This window comes from Manis pentadactyla, chromosome 1 (assembly GCF_030020395.1).
Source record: "Manis pentadactyla isolate mManPen7 chromosome 1, mManPen7.hap1, whole genome shotgun sequence".
NCBI classification, from domain to species: Eukaryota; Metazoa; Chordata; class Mammalia; order Pholidota; family Manidae; genus Manis; species Manis pentadactyla.
The window spans coordinates 97,195,208-97,214,162 of record NC_080019.1 but is presented as its reverse complement, the minus strand read 5'-3'; the positions used below and the strand labels follow the sequence as shown (position 1 = coordinate 97,214,162).

Here is an 18,955-nt window from a genome sequence, read left to right as displayed (position 1 = left end):
TATAACCATATTCCTTAAGAATTTATACAATTTATTCTTTGCATAGCCATTCAACAATGTTTAAATTAAGTTTATCACTAGATTAATAACTCATCTATTGTATTATTAGATGTATTTTTTATTGTAACTTGCATTTAATACTTAATTCAGAAGTGGAAAATTAAAAAATGGTTTTGAATCACATATGCTAATTTGTTTAAATCTTTACAGATTACTGATGCAAATAATACCAGATATGAAGTTCCTCATCAATTTGTAAAAGAATTTACTGGAACTGCAGCTTCTGATACATTGTATGATGTGCAGGTTAAAGAAAATCCATTTAGTATCAAAGTTATCAGAAAAAGCAATAACAAAATTTTGTAAGTCATTATCTTTTCTACATTTAGATAAGTTTAAATAAGTGGTCAATTTTATTCTATTATCATAGAATTAAGAAAGTCTTAACTTTAAGACATCTTCAGAAAGAATAAAGGTCCCCCAAAAGAGGGTGGGTGTACATCTTTGTAAATATTATAATGGTTGACAGGATTTTATTCCCTGTGGATGGAAGGAAGGTGTGAGAATGTGAATGAAAATACACAAATTTGGACCAACCAAAGATGAAGGAGAAGAGCATTACTGACAAAATTTTTGCCTTGCCTATATTTTTGCATACAAAGAATTGTTGTGTCCTTTCTCCATCATTTATCACATTGTTGCCAATTTATATAGGATCAAACAGGACCATATATATATATATATATATAAAGTATTGTGTAAATAACTTCATTCAGAATGTATTTTGAGTAATATTTGTGGCAAGGAATTTAGTAATTTTCAAGATAAATTTTCTTGCATTTTGTAGATAGATTAATTAAGCAATTGTCAAGATTGAATCTGATCAATACTACTTCTCTTCAATGTATTTTAATAATTTGTAATTGATTTTAGGTTAAATCACAGAAGTGTCAAATGACATTTAACATTTCTTGTATTATGTATTTGATATGCATAAAACAAACCTTTTTCTTTATGGAAAAATGATTGTGAACTTAATTTTAATATATATAATTGGGGTATGGAAGCCAATACAGCTCTGTGTTTTCAAATCCTGTCTCTTGAGCAAGGCAGAACTGGGTTTGAAATCTGGCTCTGCTGTTTACCAGTTTCTCACCTTAGAAAACATGAATTAACTTAGTCAATTTTTGTTATTTTTGAACTGGGATTTATGTTAGTTATGCTAAAAAAAAATAAAGAAAAAAAGAGCTGTGATGAAGATTTAAAGGACAGATGCCTGTGAAGAATCATATTAGTGATGATGAAGCAAATTGTGTTGATGGAATCAACAATTTCTGGTTAGGATGTAATTCATGTGTTCCAAAGAAGTAATCATGGTTAAAGAATGACATATTTGAAATGAAACAAATCCACAATTCTGGATAATAACATAGAACCATATTTGATAGAACATTTTATGTTTTCAGATCATTTATTTCTTTTTTTCATGGTACAGATTTGACACCAGTATCGGTCCCCTGGTATACTCTGACCAGTACTTACAGATCTCAACCAAACTTCCCAGTGAATACATGTATGGCTTGGGGGAACATATTCATAAGAGATTTCGTCATGATTTGTATTGGAAAACATGGCCAATTTTTACCAGGGATCAACTTCCTGGTGATGTAAGGAACTTCCTTGTTAAAAATAAAACCATATTAGGGCAGACAATAATGTTACCCTATTTGAAACCATCATTTAATTGATGTCAGTGGTACCAATCCACAAAGAAAACAAAGAAGATTGTTTACTTAAGGGGTGAGGATTGATAGCAATGTCCTAAATTAACTCAATAAGTAACTGACAGATTTTATAAATGTTTAAATAGATATTTCCACTTTATAGATGTTTTCTTTTTATTTATCTTTCTAGATTTTATTATTCCCTTTCTAATCACTCCTGTATTTAAACCTATCCTTGGCTAGTCATTGTACTAGAATAATACTAAACATTTACCATGTTCTATGTGGTTTTGTACTATATGGTGCCTGCCTATCTTTTGGACAGCATATCATACATATCTGCCTACTTTTTCTTCTTCCATAACATATAATAATCTTCCATAAGTACACACATTTGCATAGGGGGTTAGTTTTCTTTCTAAGTATGGAAACTTAAAGTTCTTTATTATTCATAAAATAAGTCATTGAGAACTTATTTAAAGTTTTACCTCAAGAATTTCCCCATACATGATTAGTCTTTATTTTCTAACCCTTTATTCATATTTTAGTATGACAATTATCATGGTGTATTACTTACATATATATTGTTTATACTTCTAGATTATATTCTTTAGGACAAAGACTATATCATTTAAAAAAATTATTTTTGATTGGTTCATGACTGCTTTAATCAAATGTTAGTGATTTTTTTAATGACAATGTTAAGTATTTCATCCCAAAAGAGAGTAACTTGTTTTAAAAAGCCTCATTTGGTACAGATCTACTAATAAATTCTGCTAATCTTTACTTATAGCATCATTATCTGTAATAAACACTAGCTGGAGAACCTCATAACTATTTTCTATACATTCTTTCCTTTAAATCTCCATATTCAATCAGGCAAGAAGTCTCTTTTCTTTGACCATAAAAATGTATTTCCAACTTGCTTCCACCATTTCATCTATTTATCAGCTCTCAACAAATGTACAGCCAAAGTTCTATGAAGGTGGGCATCATCTTGAAATTCACTGCTGTGTCTTCAGCATATGGGGGGCATAATGGGTAAAATGCCTTGTGAAAACAGAAATAGCATATTAAAACATTTAATTGTAATAAAACATAAAGGGAAGTTAAGCCACCTATTAGTAGTATAATGTGTATGTTAGCTATATATTTTATATCTTAACATATTAATAATTAATACATGTTAGATGTTTTTTGCACTACACTGTTTCAGATGGTACATATAGTAGGAAAATTGGGATAGAGATTTCAGTATTAATTGACAGAAACAATCTAGAATTCATAAAGGCCACTTTTAGTCATATGCTCTTTTATTTTAATTATACTTAAAATTTTAATTTTCCAAACTTTGTTTCATAGAATAATAACAACTTATATGGCCATCAAACATTCTTCATGTGCATTGAAGATATTTCTGGAAAGTCATTTGGTGTTTTCTTAATGAACAGCAATGCAATGGGTAAGAGTATTTATCTGATCATGTATTTAAATGTGATTTAACTTGAAATGTTTTAACTGCTCTCTTTATTCCAATCATAGGTATGGTATACCAGAGTAAACTCTATTGCTTATCATTTCATATGTGAGATTATTATAAGCAAGTTTTGTTGTTAGTGAGACAATAAAGTTTTGCATATCAGTGCTTCTATTTTTGGCAAGAGAATGCTATATTATGATATTCAGGCACTTCCTTTTCCCTTCAGAGCAGCATGGAAACACATCCATATAAATTAATGTTCCCATTCATTCAGTTTCATTTGTTAAGTTAACATGTCACTGTAAATAGAAAGGAGAAAGGTCTGTAAAGAGATAGAAAGAAGGAAAAATTTTTAGTTTATCATAATTCATGTAATTTATCATTTTTTTAATGTTGTGAGTAAAATACCTATATTTAGGAAGTAAATATTGATAATAAAAAGCTACAAAAATTAATAATATTCTAGCAAAGGCAGTATAGTGATCCAGGCAATTACTATGTCTTACATATAGAAAAACTGAAAACCTTTGTGTATTTATCTTAGAAATTAACATGCCATAATATGATCTTTCAGAAAATCTTCAATTGAAATAACTAATTGAAATGAAATTTTAGAGTGAAATCTTCTTGTTGAAAAAGAACTGATTATCTGTCTCTTGCTGTGTGGTTCCTAAGGGTGCTTTTGCCAATATCTGTAAAAATATACACCTGAGATATCTTATCATAAACCTCATACACATTTGGCACTCTACTTCTCTCTTCTATTCTTTCTATATTCAATATCTTATTTCCTTATAATTTTTTTAAAACCTTAAGAAATATGTGGTTAATCTGAAGTATTTTAAGTGGACACTGCAATTACTTTATCATTAGGTACCTCCCTTTTTACGATTTGCATATGCTTTTCCAATTTTTATTTTGTAGAGGTTTTTATCCAGCCTACTCCAATAGTAACTTACAGAGTTATAGGTGGCATTCTGGACTTTTACATCTTTCTAGGAGATACACCAGAACAAGTAGTTCAACAGTATCAAGAGGTATGATTGATGTTTATTTTATTAAATGCTTTCTACCATATTTGCTTTCATCTAGCATGTCTACATGCTTAAATAATTTTATTTGTGATATCTGGGGCCTCTTAACTAAATGTATTTTCAAATTTTACCATTTTTAAGACATGAATAGGTAGTTTCTATTTTTGTTTTAACTATACAATATAGCCTATGTATATTTAAATTTCTATATTTCTGATATCAAATTATTTCTTACTTCTAGGCAGCTGAGCTCAGGGGTTAGATTTCATTAAGACATTAAATATTAAATCTTTACTTGTTCATGACCTACTTTGGTGGGAAAATGTAAAAGGAAGTGTCTTAATCCAGACTGAGGATAGGCAATGGAAATATAGGTCATGTATCCCTTTGATAAATATCCTGGAGTTAACCGATTATGAGAAAAGCTAATGGACCTTGTTAATGTATAATAGGTAAATTCCAGGAAAATTGGCTCTGACACTGAGGCTTAAAAGGGCAAATTTTGAAACATAGTCAGTCTTACATCTTAAGTTTAGTGTCTAAGCAGCTTCTGCTTACCTATTAAACAAAATCTTAATGTACCTGAGTTCAAGATGGACCTTAGAGAGGTAAAGACTCCAGAGCATGCCCTGAGCCTGCTTCTAAAACTTTATTCCATATGACATATTCCATAAAACATATTCTCCTATGACTGTTTCATGTATAATTCTTAGTGTTATCATGGGAAAAGTACATTATTTTTATTGGTTTAAGATTTAAGGATCATGCCTATCTTTAAAATCTTGTTTTATTGATAAATCTTTTGACATATAGTTTCTACTTTCTAAAATGATCTCAAAGGAGAAGTAATTACTATAAAAACTTTAATTAGGAAGCAAAAATCCAGAATGAGAGTAGCTGGGCTTTGATACAATTGAATAATTTATAGTGTCTACAGTTCCCAAATTGCCATTCATAAATGTGAATTTCAGAAAAGCACACAAATTTAAATTTTCTGTAATATGAAATCATAATTGTGATGCTAGGATGGCCATATACAGACTTTGTGTATGGGTATCACACCATCTAAATGGGACAGCACATTTTTTGAAAGGATTTGACATTTGATTTGTGAAAGTGAAATATTACTTGTGATAGTTGTCGGTTACTTGCTGAGTAAAGTCTGTGGTCATCAGTGGTTAAGTTTGAATCACATTTGACATGTGAATGCACCATACATGTAGTAGTGTACTTGTTATATCATTTTATGGGCAGGCTTGAATTTAAGTAATAAAAGATTAAGTAATAAAACATGTAGAATGTAGAATATAACACTGTTAATCACTACTGTGCTTAAACAAGAGTCAAATTATGTAGAGAATAAACAAAAGAAACTTTATTTTTATTTGAAGAAAAACAAATTCCTTCCTGTATTAGGTAATCTATTAGTGGTCTCATATGTAAAAATTTAAAACAATTCATTTGAGTGGCCAAATAGTTTTATAAGTTTTAAAGACAATGAATATATATAAAGTATAAGATAAATGATAAATAAATTTATATAGCATACAATTAATATATTTTATATAGTTTTGTGAAAAATAAGTTATGTCACTCACACATATATATATATATATATGTTACACATACACACACAGAAATACCACATCTACATGTTAAAAGAAAATCTTCAGAACACCTGATGTTTTTGAATAGAGTTTAAAATACTGATATTTTTAGTGTTTTATTTGATACCAAGTTATATTAAAAATAAGTTTAATGCTTAAATTGAATATAATAGCTCAACATGAGTAATTAAACAAAAATCAACATAGTAGGTTTTTAGATGACAGAGAAATCACAGATCCAAAATATATATATATGGCTAAACCAAAGAAAAGCCATCATACCAAATAAAGTTATTTGTATTAATGTAACATAATACTCAGTTTTTGGTGAAAAAAATTGACTAATAAGGGTGAATGTAATAACCACATTGTTATTCTTGTGAAACCTTCATAAGAGTGTATATCAATGATACCTTAATAAAAATAATTGACTATCAATTATGTGAAAAAGCATGCCCTTTGTTTGTTGTGATGAGACATTAAAAATCTGTTATGGTTATGCACTGAGCCTTCTTGGGCCACCAAGGGAGTGGAAATAGGAGGTTCCATTGGCGCCCGTGAGAAGGGAAGAAGTCAAAGTCTGTAGGTGAATGAGATAATTACCTTATGAAAAAACCAGGTGAAAGCCTTGTATAACATATATTTTATTAATAGTTTTGAAAAACAGGAGAAAAATAAGTGCCAAAGTGTAAGGGAATAGTAATTGCATACTTTAAAACATATTTTTTCTTATAGATGATCATTTATTCATACATTTTCTTGCTATGGTAAGTGAGAGTGTGGTAGAACAATTTCCTTTTTCTTTTATCTCTTTGATGCTATCCTATTCTTTTTAACTTACCATGCTAGGCAAAATATACCTATACAAATGCTAGTTTTTTAAGTGTTAATTTTCTAATTTTTAACACAAAATAAATAAAAATGAGTGACAAAACATTAACTGTTTAAGTGTTTCATAATGAAATTCTAACAGAATATACAGGACACATTTCAAAATATGGGTAATACTACATCTTTTAAATATGAAGTTTAATTTTAAGTTAGCTATATGAATGCTAGAGATATAACAGCATAAGAAGCATATTTAGTATTAGTATCTAATGCTCTTTATTGCAACTAATTAAATATCCGTTTACTTCAAGCTCATTGGACTACCAGCAATGCCCCCATATTGGAGTCTTGGATTCCAACTGAGTCGCTGGAATTATAAGACACTTGATGTAGTGAAAGAAGTGGTAAAAAGAAATCGGGAAGCTGGCATACCATTTGTAAGTGGGATAAAGTGTTTGTGGGACCATATAACATCTTAAATATTACCATATAATAAAACAATTAGGAAATTATCTGGGTTATCATCTATATCTATGTCTATATCTTACCTATATAAGAATTATTAAACTGTTTTTAAAGACAAAGTGAATTTTATTTTATTTCCATACATAATACCCAATTCTGTTTAAAATTTTGAGAAATGATTGAGTCATACTAGAACAGAATACATATTTAACTGTGAAAAAAATCATTTTGTTTTTAATTTAGTTTTTCTAACAGACTTTATTTTTTGAAGTGTATAGACTTTTAAATGTTATAAAAATGTATTTTATGTAATATGTAGGTAATGTGTATGGGATTCATTGTGTAGATATATTATGCATATATAATCATTTAAAGCTTTTGTACTTAAGAATTGGAAAAACTAATTTTATAAACAGAATCACTACATCTTTAGTGAAATAAAGAGGACATAAGTTCATTTACTTCTTAATTACATTTGTATATACATTAATTGAACTTAAAGATTGAAGTGATTCAAGAGTTTTTTCAGTACTGTTCATTGAAATGTACTCTGTTAATTTTCAGGATACACAGATCACCGATGTTGACTATATGGAAGAAAAAAAGGACTTCACTTATGATGATGTTGCATTTCAAGGGCTCCCTGAATTTGTTCAAGATTTGCATGATCATGGACAGAAATATGTCATCCTTTTGGTAATGACTGATTATAATATTAATATATTTTTAGTGTTTATATCATTGAAAGTTAATTTTCTTCAATTTTTTCTTTCTATTATTAGGACCCTGCAATTTCCATAAATAAACGTACCAATGGAACAGCATATGAATCCTATGAGAGGGGAAATGCACAACATGTGTGGGTAAATGAGTCAGATGGGACTACACCAATTATTGGAGAGGTAAATTATGATATTCATTAAAGTTGTGTTGCTCAGGTTTTCTATTGTGCAGCAATAAAGTTTTTGTAAATGTGTTTGTGTGCATATGTGTATATTTGTTTTCAAATCTGGATTTGATATTTTGATTGCATGGAGAAATTTTAGAAATATTCCAATAGTTCTAATAAAACAGTTATTCAAGAAGACAGATAATTTTCAATGTTATATACACAACTAAAGCTAACAAATATAATTAAAATTATTAAAAAATTCTGATAATTTGATGTCAATGTCAAGTAATTGCATATATAAATTATTTTCTGCCAAGTATTAAGTTTTATTTTGCATATTTAATCCTAACAATAAAACAATGAAATAGCTATGATTAAATTCTTACCCTACAAGTGAAAAAAAGTGAATTTGAGAGAGGTGAGGTAACTTTTCTAATATCATAGAGCTAATAAGGAGCAGAGTCAGAAAGCTGACTAGACTCCAAATGCATAATTTTTAACCAATCTAGATATTCTTTCAGAGACAACTTTGTAAAACATATCAAAAACCATAATGTCTAGATACACTGACTTAATAATTCCACTTTTGTAATTTAATCAAAAGAAATAGGAGAAATTTATAAATTTATCATTTATAAAAACATGTTTATTTTGGTATTATTTAGAATAATGAAGAATATTCTAACTACCATCTTTTATCATATTCATGAAGGTTAAAATTTCTGTTTGAAACTCTTCTTCAAATGATTATGAGCTCCATAAGGAAACAAAAACAGAACTTCCTCACAACTCTATACTTACTACATCTCATACAATACATTTTGTTAGTATTTGTTCTGTTGGATGTGGAGAGATCAGATAGTCAGTATGTATAATTTGGGTATAAAACAATATTATTTCACCCAACTATCTGAAATTGAATTCTTCTTGCCTAACATCATTATTTTAAATAATAAGTAAAATAATTTAAAGAGGCATAAAACATAAAGATGCAGCATAGATGTGCAGTGTATTTTAAAGCATGAATTCAGGGATTGCCTAGGTTGAAATTCTTTCTGTGGCACTCATTAGTTGTGTGGCCTTCAGCAACTTACGTAACTTTGTTCATCATTTCTCTCCTCTGTAAAATGGGTTTAGTTATAGTACCTACCACCTCTGTAAAAGTGATGAAATCAAGTTCCTATCTCCTAAAATTTTAGTAAAGAGTTCAATGAGTAAATAATTTAAAATGCTTGAAAGAGTGCCCAGCATATGTGTCATATTTATTTTTGTTAAAAAAATATATATACAAGAAGCGTTTTTTAAAAATTTTGTTGTCATTAATCTACAATTACATGAAGAACATTATGTTTACTAGGGTCCCCCCTTCACCAAGTCCCCCCCACAAACCCCATTACAGTCACTGTCCATCAGCGTAGTAAGATGCTATAGAATCACTACTTGTCTTCTCTGTGTTGCACAGCCCTCCCCATGCCCCCCCCGACATTATACATGCTAATCGTAATACCCCCTTTCTTTTTCCCCACCCTTATCCCTCCCTTTCCTCCCATTCTCCCCAGTCCCTTTCTCTTTGGTAACTGTTACTCCATTCTTAGGTTCTGTGATTCTGCTGCTGTTTTGTTCCTTCTGTCTTTTTTTGTTCCTATACTCCACATATGAGTGAAATCATTTGGTGTTTGTCTTTCTCCGCCTGGCTTATTTATACCCTCTAGCCCCTTCCGTGTTGCTGCAAATGGTAGGATTTGTTTTCTTCTTGTGACAAGAAGCTTTTTACTTATATTTTTTTGAAAGCAAATGTTTTCGGGAATGAAGTAATGTTTAATGAATAAAAGAAAGTTATTTTATCAGACAATTTCTATCTACCACCAAAGATAGATATCAAACTATCAAAAAATAGTTTTCCTTTGTTTTGCAACCTAACCTATTAAAATGCTAGGAGATAAATTTAGTTACAGTCAAAATAGCAGCCTTATACCATGTTCTTATATTTTTTCCTTTCTAAATGCTTCATTAACATAGTTACCCTTTACTGCATTTTAAATTAGGACTGAGATTATTGTAAACAGATTGTGAATAGATCACATATACCTCAAGAAATACAATATTATAACTATAATATTTTTTGTACTATTCTTCATTCAATTAGATTGAATTCTTAATTTATCTATTTATCTTTTTTATTTATGTATGCATGTATGTGAATGATCTATTCTTCCAGGTATGGCCAGGACCAACAGTATACCCTGATTTCACAAATCCAAACTGCATAGATTGGTGGGCAAATGAATGCAGCATTTTCCATAAACAACTGCAATATGATGGACTTTGGATTGTAAGTACCTATTTTAAGCCAGTGATACTGGACAATGAACATAGAATTATTTTTCTATAAAATAAGTATTAAGTTTGACAAGATATGTTTTGTGTTGTGTCAAACACAAAGTTAAAAGCTTTTAAAATACTTCTCTAGATGTATAAATATTATACTTGTCATGTTCATGGGTTAGAAAGAATACAAAGTAAAAACTGAAAACTGAGATTTTTCTTCTCCAGTAATACATTTTATAGAATAAATTTAATGTTTGTCACAAAGGTGTCTCTTTTTTGACAAATAATTACTTAATATAAATTAAAAGTTTCTTTCTCTATTTTTTCTTGCTAGGAAAGAATTTGACTCCATTAGAGTAGAATTACAAGTATAAATGACACTTTAGAAATAGTGAAAGAGAATTTGGTTGTGCTATAGGAAGAGATCCATTTCCTACATCCATTGAAGGCTGAAATATCTGATCCATCCAAAGAAAGGGAGGGAAGGGGAAAAAGAAGAGCATCTGAAAAAGAGTTGTTCTGATATAATACAGATGCTTAAACACATGCACAACTAATAATCCATATGCTTCCAAAGGACATTTAATATCACTGAGGTAACACATAGAGTGTATAAGTTGTGGATATACAGCCTATACATTGAATTATTATATGAATAATTCCAGCTTTTATTTGAATTATTGCCAAATCCTACTGCTAAATTGTTTCTTTAATTGTTTCACTTTCTTCAGAATATTTTTTCTGATGGAATGGATATACAGTAAAAAGTAGTGTTGTTATTTAACTGACAAAATTTTATTTTTATGTCAAATTTAAAAATAGTTTTATAATTTAATAGATTTCTAATTTAGATTCCATGCTGTTTTTGAATTTTAAGTTTAAATGTCAAAATCACGTTAGAAAATTACATTAGTTTGAAAAATAGATTGTTGCATATAAACATATAATGCACTTGAATTCTCTTTTTCTGCATCACTCTTGAGATAATTTAATAATTAAGAAATAAGAGCCTATTGCATTTGGTATAATTAAGATCAAAACTGTGTGTTCAAAATAAAAGCATTAGTTAATATTTTAAAATTTAAAGACCATTTCCGCTTTCTGAACAAATAGGTGTCTTTTTGTAGTCATGTTTACATTTATTTCATTCTTAAAAATCTAATAAGCAGCATTCTTTTGTAAAGAAGTCTAATAATTTAATGTATAGTATTAGGAAACTTAAAATGCATTGAGAAGAAATATCCAAACACATTCCATATCCAAATAACTGAGGGCTCATTTGGTTATATTCTCTCCACATTTTATACAGTTCCTAAAAAATTGAATTATTTAAAAAATATGAGAAAATGGGGCTATTTAAATTTAGATTTACTTTAAATATGAAATTATAAAAAAACACTAGATTTTTTTCTACACAATTTTCAATGGATCTTAAGAACATTCAGAAATATCTCTATAAACAGTATTGACAATTCCTAGAAATAGCCATTGCTTGACTTCAGATGATTTGAACATGCCTTAAATATCTCTAGTTACACTAGTTACTATAAATCCACTGAGGCCTTTGCCCCATCACTTATGGTGCTTTGAATCTACTGATTGTAAAATGTATGTGCTAATCAAATTTATTTTTACATGGCATTAGGGAAAGGTAGCATTACTTAAATCATTTGGTTAAGTTAGTAGAAAATACTTTCCAAGAGGGCAGATATACAAAATACATAAAAATACAAATAATTTCTATTAAATTGTGTGTAGTAACTCTAACCTGCTATCTTACCAATGAAACAAGACATTTCAATAAATGATAAATAAATAGCAAATGCTGTATTTATTATAAAATATGATTAAAATCATGTTAAAGTGTTATGGTTTTTTTTCCTTTAGAAGTTAATAATTTATCTTCTTGAGTACAGAAGACTCTTTTCCCTAATATTGTGAACCGGTGAAAATATTACATTGATTTAATCGTGTACATGGGTGCATGATAAAATTTCTAAATGTTTTTGATCTATTCTTTCACGTGAAATCAAATACTGTTTTTCTTTAAAAATCATGTTTATTCTTAAATTACATAAATAATGTATTTTTGAGTGAATGCTGGAGGGTCTTGTGAATTTTATTTCATGTTTGCAAATATATAATTCAAATAGACTAATACTAATTCCATAGCTAAATGTATTGCCCTTGCATTTTTTCATTGAATATTATATGCAGGAGGTGTTAACATGGTCTAGAAAAAGACTTAAAATTTAAAATAATTCAATTCTATTCTCAATATGAATTTTGGTAATTGAAGTTATTTTGAATTTAATTGATGGATTCATGAAGAAAAATGCATTGGTTTATCTAAAATTGTTGGCTGTGTAACTATTAATGCAAAGTGTTCCTTTGCATTAATATTACTGGACATAGGAAAACAAAATTGAATATAATATCTAGGGAATTTCAATAAAATAAACCCAGTGTATACTCTAGAATAATTACATACTTTTCCTTATTTATGGCTATTAAAAAAGTTTGAGAAATGGAAACGTTTTTTAAAATCTATTCAACAGAGAGAAACTTGGTCTTTTCCTCCCATGAGCATCCTTAAATTTCTCCCATTAATTCCATCTAAGTGTGACATGGAGGGGAGAGGGAAGAGAATAAAGAAAATATACTTTTGAGGAAAACAAAATTAGCAAGGAACTTGACTGAGTGTGATACCTTTGTGACAGCAAAGGCAACATATAGAGATGTGGGAAATAAAGCCCAAAAATGTGTGGAAGTCTGTCAGTGCAATGAACAGGAGAAAAATACACATCTTGAGCATGTGTAGAGTGACATATGATTTTATATACATTACTTTTTTTTAGTCCAAAGACTTTAATTAACTGGCTATGGTCATAGATCTAGTAAGTGGCAAGACAAGATTGGTGCCTAATTTTATAAGGCATAAAAGTCCATAAACACAATACCCCACAACTCTGTCTCCGGAGATGTTTAGGTTGCCTTTTCTCATAATGTGGTCCAGCAGCCCTAGGGTTCCCTGAGACTCTTCTAGGGATTCAGTAAGGTCATAAATATTTTCATTAGAACACTAAACAGCTATCTTTCATTTCAGCCTTTTTCACTTTCATTCTTTCATGGAAATATAGGAGTGGTGGGCTAGGTAAAGAATGCTGTGCCTAGCTGTGGCAGTGCCCATCACAGAAACAAGATAATGCCAGCTGAAATGAACAAACTATGTTGAGTAAATGAAATGTGCCGGAAAAGTGTACAATGATAGGCTTACAGTGAGAAGATTGATACAACTATTTAGAAAAGAATTGCTTAATATGTATAATGTGATTAATATTTTATATGTATGTTTAAAACTAGGTAAATTAAGCACATTTTGGTTGTATACAATTCCTGAATCCCATTTAAGATACCTGACATATGCATTTATGCAAGAGAAAATCATATTATTTTTCTCAGTACAATGACTTGTCCATACCTGGAGGGAAAACCAAGTAGTAAGCATAGTTAAGCAAGTTTCATTTTAGGCAGGTAAACATAGGAGTAAAAGAATATCATGGCTGCCTTAGATAAAATAATGTAAACAACTAAAGAGTTTCTGTTAATATGGCTTAGAATTACTTAAAATGTGCCACTTTTCATTTCTATATCCATTTAGGATATGAATGAAGTTTCCAGTTTTGTACAAGGTTCACAGAAAGGATGCAGTGACAACAAACTGAACTATCCACCTTTCACTCCTGGTAAATTTCATTTGGTTATCTACTTACCATTAACTGAGAATAATTTTCCTTGTTGAATGATAAATTCCAACATATATTTCTACATTACAAACTTTGTTATAGTTTTACAACACTGAAATAAATGTGTTTTTTGTTTGTTTTAATTTTGGCTAAAATATTGATGCATAAGATAAGGAACTTGATTTTCAATCTACCTATAGAATATTGATTTATCTTTACCACTGTTAAACTGCCCATGTTTAAATAATGAATGAAAATAAACAAAAGTTGTTTTGCTATCATAATTCAAGTGATCAAATTTTTTCCATGAGCACTTTGTTATAACTCTGTGCAGTTATTAGAATGTACCTAATATGAATAATTATATCTCACATATTCTAAAAGATGTTTCTCAACACTTAAAGTCAGTAAATAGTAGAAAAAGGTGTGCTCTTAGAGGAGTAGATTGCTCTAAGGATATATAAAGAAAGATAATAATTACTGTATCCCTATATAAGCCTGCAAATTAAAGCACAATAAAAAATTGAAAAGCAGAGATTTGAATGTTTTGTAATTGTGTAACAGGTCTACATGTGTAAAATTAGATTATATTTAAATTAGCTAATCTACTATAAAACTTTAAAATAGGCCTATAGTTATGCAATATACAATACAGTGTGTATATGTCTTGTTCATTACTAAAGGCTATTTTATTCTATGGATTTGTTTATTAACAAATAATTAATAAATCATTTTGAGTAATTTGCTTACTCAATAGTGTAAGTGCAAATTTAATGGTTAATAAACAGAAGTAAATGGACTTGGCTTAAATTGTCCTCTTTCATCTTTTTTAAATGAAGTATGGTATTACATAGCATATCATTTAAGGATTACATTTAAAATGGCAAAGTATTTTTTAAGGAAAAGTTCTTATGTATTTTTTTTTAAGATATTCTTGACAAACTCATGTATTCCAAAACAATTTGCATGGATGCTGTGCAATACTGGGGAAAACAGTATGATGTTCACAGCCTCTATGGATACAGCATGGCTATAGCCACAGAGAAGTAAGTGCAATTTCACTTAATCTCTTTCATATTTATTATCTAGAAATATATTTGATAATTTACTAATATAGTTGGAAAATAGCAAGACTAAGAAAGCAAAGAAAGATAATATTTTAATATTAAAAATTTAGGACATTAAAAACATCACTTTTTACTAATATACACAAATTTGTAAATTAGTTATACATGTACTACAAGGTATATAGATTAAACTGTGATTATTTTGAATTCATAGATTTAAAATATCCTACAAAATTTCTATTCGGTTTGCTATGTCTAAATAATTGTGTTCTAAGCATAAACTTCACAGTTGACCTGGGAGAATGGTGCTGTGAGAATATCTTTAACTGTTTTTCAAAAACAAGGGTTTCAATTAAAATTTGGTTTTCTGTGTAGTAGCTCCCAATTTTCTAATGAAATATGTTGCCTGTATATAAGAAAGGAACATGTACAAAACAAAAGAAGCAGACAGTCATTTGATTGCTTACTACTTTCTGACCATTGTATAAGGACCTATAAGGCAATAGTCAATATGACCTAGACCTTGGCCTCAATACGTTTTTAATTTTCTCATTAACAAATATGATTGAGTTTTAATTTAAACTCATGTTTGTTTGGTCCAAACTCCTACCATGAAATCAAAACTTTTATACACTGTCTTCATAGTGTTTGTTTACTTCACTTTTTAAACATTCTGTATAAATAAATTCTAGAAAGAAGAAGGGTATATATAATATCAATATTATAAGGGTAATAATATAGAGAAGACACCTGAGAATACTATTGTATTTTTACTAGTGAAGTTTGGATAACTTTATATGCTGAATTAAACATTTGTATGTTTCTCTCATTATCTCTCATTTATGAAACAAAAATTGTCAATAATACTCAGGTATTAGTAGATATGAAAATGCTAGTAGTTATGGATTGTGAACTTCAGGAAACAAACAAAATAAAATGCTTCTCAGATATGTAAATTTATCCCAACATTGCTTGCTAATATTTGAAAATGCAGACATTAACACATAGTTATCATTCCTGGGCCACAAAAATGTATACTGGATTCAAATTCAGATAACTACATTTTATCTGATAAAGGAATTTCAGTGAGTTTAAACAATGTCTTTCAAAAACAAATGTTGAATGGATGCAGAAAGCCCATGTTTGTTTAATTTGGTAAAGGAAGTCATTCAAAGAGTGAATCATCTTTGGATTTCCTTTTCTATGTTTGATCAGAATATATTTAAATTAGAAAATAGCTAGGTACAAAATCAGTATAAAAGATTGATAAACTAGTTGTAAATATTATGGCTTAGCTCTAGGAACTATTACATATGCACTTAAGAATTTAGAATCTATAAATATCACTGACTTCTGGACTTTCTAAAAATTAAGGTACGTACATAAAATGCCCAAACTTTAGTGTACAATTTGATGAATTTTGACATTCATACACTCTCATGTAACTATCATCCAGATCAAGATATCAAATATTCTCACTAATTTTTACCTATATCACTATTATTTTTAAATAAATCTTATTTATAAATTTTATTTTATTTTTAGAGCTCTAGAAACAGTTTTTCCTAATAAGAGAAGCTTTATTCTCACCCGGTCAACTTTTGCTGGATCTGGAAGGCATGCTGCACATTGGTTAGGAGACAACACTGCTTCGTGGGAACAAATGGAATGGTCTATCACAGGGATGCTGGAGTTTAGTTTGTTTGGAATGCCTATGGTAACTACTTTCATACAATGTGATTTATAAAAGCTGTGAATTACACTTAATTTTGTAATATCACCTTAATGATTTTTGGTAAAATCATTAAAGATATGTCAGAAATATTCCATCTTTATTCTTAGGAAAGTTAGACGAAAAATAAGAATATGGATGATGTCTGTAACATTCAAGCCATTCAAGTAGGAAAATAAGATGACAAAATTTAATTAAATAAAAATAATTCATGAAGCGAATATCAATATAAACAAAGCAAAAAAAGTCTTATATAATAAAACAACTGATACGATGGTAGGAAAAAATCCAAATATATTGGTAATAAAAGTAAATGTCAAAAGTCTAAATATATTTAAAATACTAGGTTGTCAGTTGAGGCTAAAAAACAAAGGTATTTTCTCTATTTAAAAGGTAAAATATAATGATGGTGAAACTGAAAATTTTAAATCAGAGAAAATGTATACTAGGCAATTCCAAACATAGGAAATCTGGTAAGTCTCTGTTTATATCAAGCAAAAAAAGAAGTACGCACTGTTGATATTCAGCACTAAAAAGGACCACTACAAAACAAAAATAAATGTCAAATATAGGAAATAATAGTGATTCATTTATTCTTATCATGTGCACTGAACAAAATCAAAACCAAAACCAACTAAATAAAAAACTTAAAATACATATGCACACATACACACATACACACACACACACACACACACACACACACACACACATGTACACGTCTTGAATTTGGAAATTATAAAGAACATGATCAAGTGATTTGTGAGTTAATAATATAAACTGAATGGAAATGGTGGGAAGACCCCTTAGAACTGAATATTAACTTATACTTCTTATCAAAACTGTGGGGTATTAGTTAAATCAGCATTTAAAGGAAAACTTATAGGCTTAAATGCCTAGATTAAAACCAAATGAACAAAGAAAGACTGACTATTAATGAGTGAAATGAATGAAGGAAATGGAAAAGGGAAAAACAGGGTAAACCTAAAGAAAGATATAGATGATGTAAATAAGAGAAAAAAATTAATGTAATGAAAGCCAAGTCTCTAGAGAAAATGAACAACGTACAAAGTGACTGAAAATTTAAAGAAAGTAGACCAATTTATGGCAAGTTTTGCAAAAAACAATGTTGCATTGTATTTTACAAGATGTTATTTATTATAGCAACAAATTAATAAACAATAATAAGAAATAAGTATTGAAACTAAGTGTAAGAGTTTTTTGAGAACATTTTAAATAACTAAAGATATATCACATTCATAGGGGAAGAAGGCTTAATATATTTGAAATATGCATATTTCCTAAGCTTTTAACAAAATTGAGTGATATTCGTTTAAACTGAAGGGAATTTGGAACACATAAAGATTATTCTAAACTTCATGTGAAACACATTATAACTTAAAGAAGTAGAAAAGACTATAAGGATTTGCCCTGCCAGATAAAACAGTAATATAACACAATGATACTTGACTGTGGATGTTCAAATAGACTAATATGGTAAAATAAGACACAGGCCCCTTTACTAATGGAAATATGTTAAATGATAGCACTATCACTATAGATCAGTGAGAAAAGTATCAAATATTCATATTGACAATTGATGGCCCACTTAAAAAATTAAGTAAAGTGAGCCTATGTCTCATACCATACACAAAAATCAATCCCAGATGGATTAAATACCCATATGTGAAAGGTAAACTTTAAACATTTTTGAAGAAAATATCAGTGGGTAACTTCATGACATTAAGTCAGTGGATAATTTCTTAAACAGAAAATAGGAGGCATAAATAAAGAAACATGTAAAATTTGATTACAAAAAAATGAAAACTGTTCATCAAAAGACTATATTAAAAGGCTAAAAATAAAAAGTTACTTATATACTTATAAATGATATTTCTAATTCATATAACCAATACATGGTTAATACTCAATTTAAAGTGCCTATTAAATCTGTAGAAGGTAAAAAAAAAACAATAGAAAAATTAACCAAGAATATAAATAAGCAATTAATAGAATTTAAAACACTTTTAGATTCACTAAAAATATTGA

At 28.9% G+C, this 18,955-nt stretch overlaps 1 protein-coding gene across 1 annotated transcript in view; it reads left to right on the top strand.

Annotated features, from left to right (window-relative positions):
• Positions 1-18,955, top strand: part of SI (sucrase-isomaltase) — an 84,972-nt gene that overhangs the window by 8,872 nt on the left and 57,145 nt on the right. The window contains exons 6-16 of the mRNA XM_036906253.2: positions 211-362; positions 1,496-1,667; positions 3,087-3,186; positions 4,129-4,241; positions 6,988-7,113; positions 7,706-7,837; positions 7,924-8,043; positions 10,252-10,365; positions 14,023-14,107; positions 15,036-15,153; positions 16,720-16,891. Of these exons, the coding sequence (XP_036762148.2) occupies positions 211-362; positions 1,496-1,667; positions 3,087-3,186; positions 4,129-4,241; positions 6,988-7,113; positions 7,706-7,837; positions 7,924-8,043; positions 10,252-10,365; positions 14,023-14,107; positions 15,036-15,153; positions 16,720-16,891 (1,404 nt within the window). The remainder of the gene's footprint in view (positions 1-210; positions 363-1,495; positions 1,668-3,086; positions 3,187-4,128; positions 4,242-6,987; positions 7,114-7,705; positions 7,838-7,923; positions 8,044-10,251; positions 10,366-14,022; positions 14,108-15,035; positions 15,154-16,719; positions 16,892-18,955) is intronic.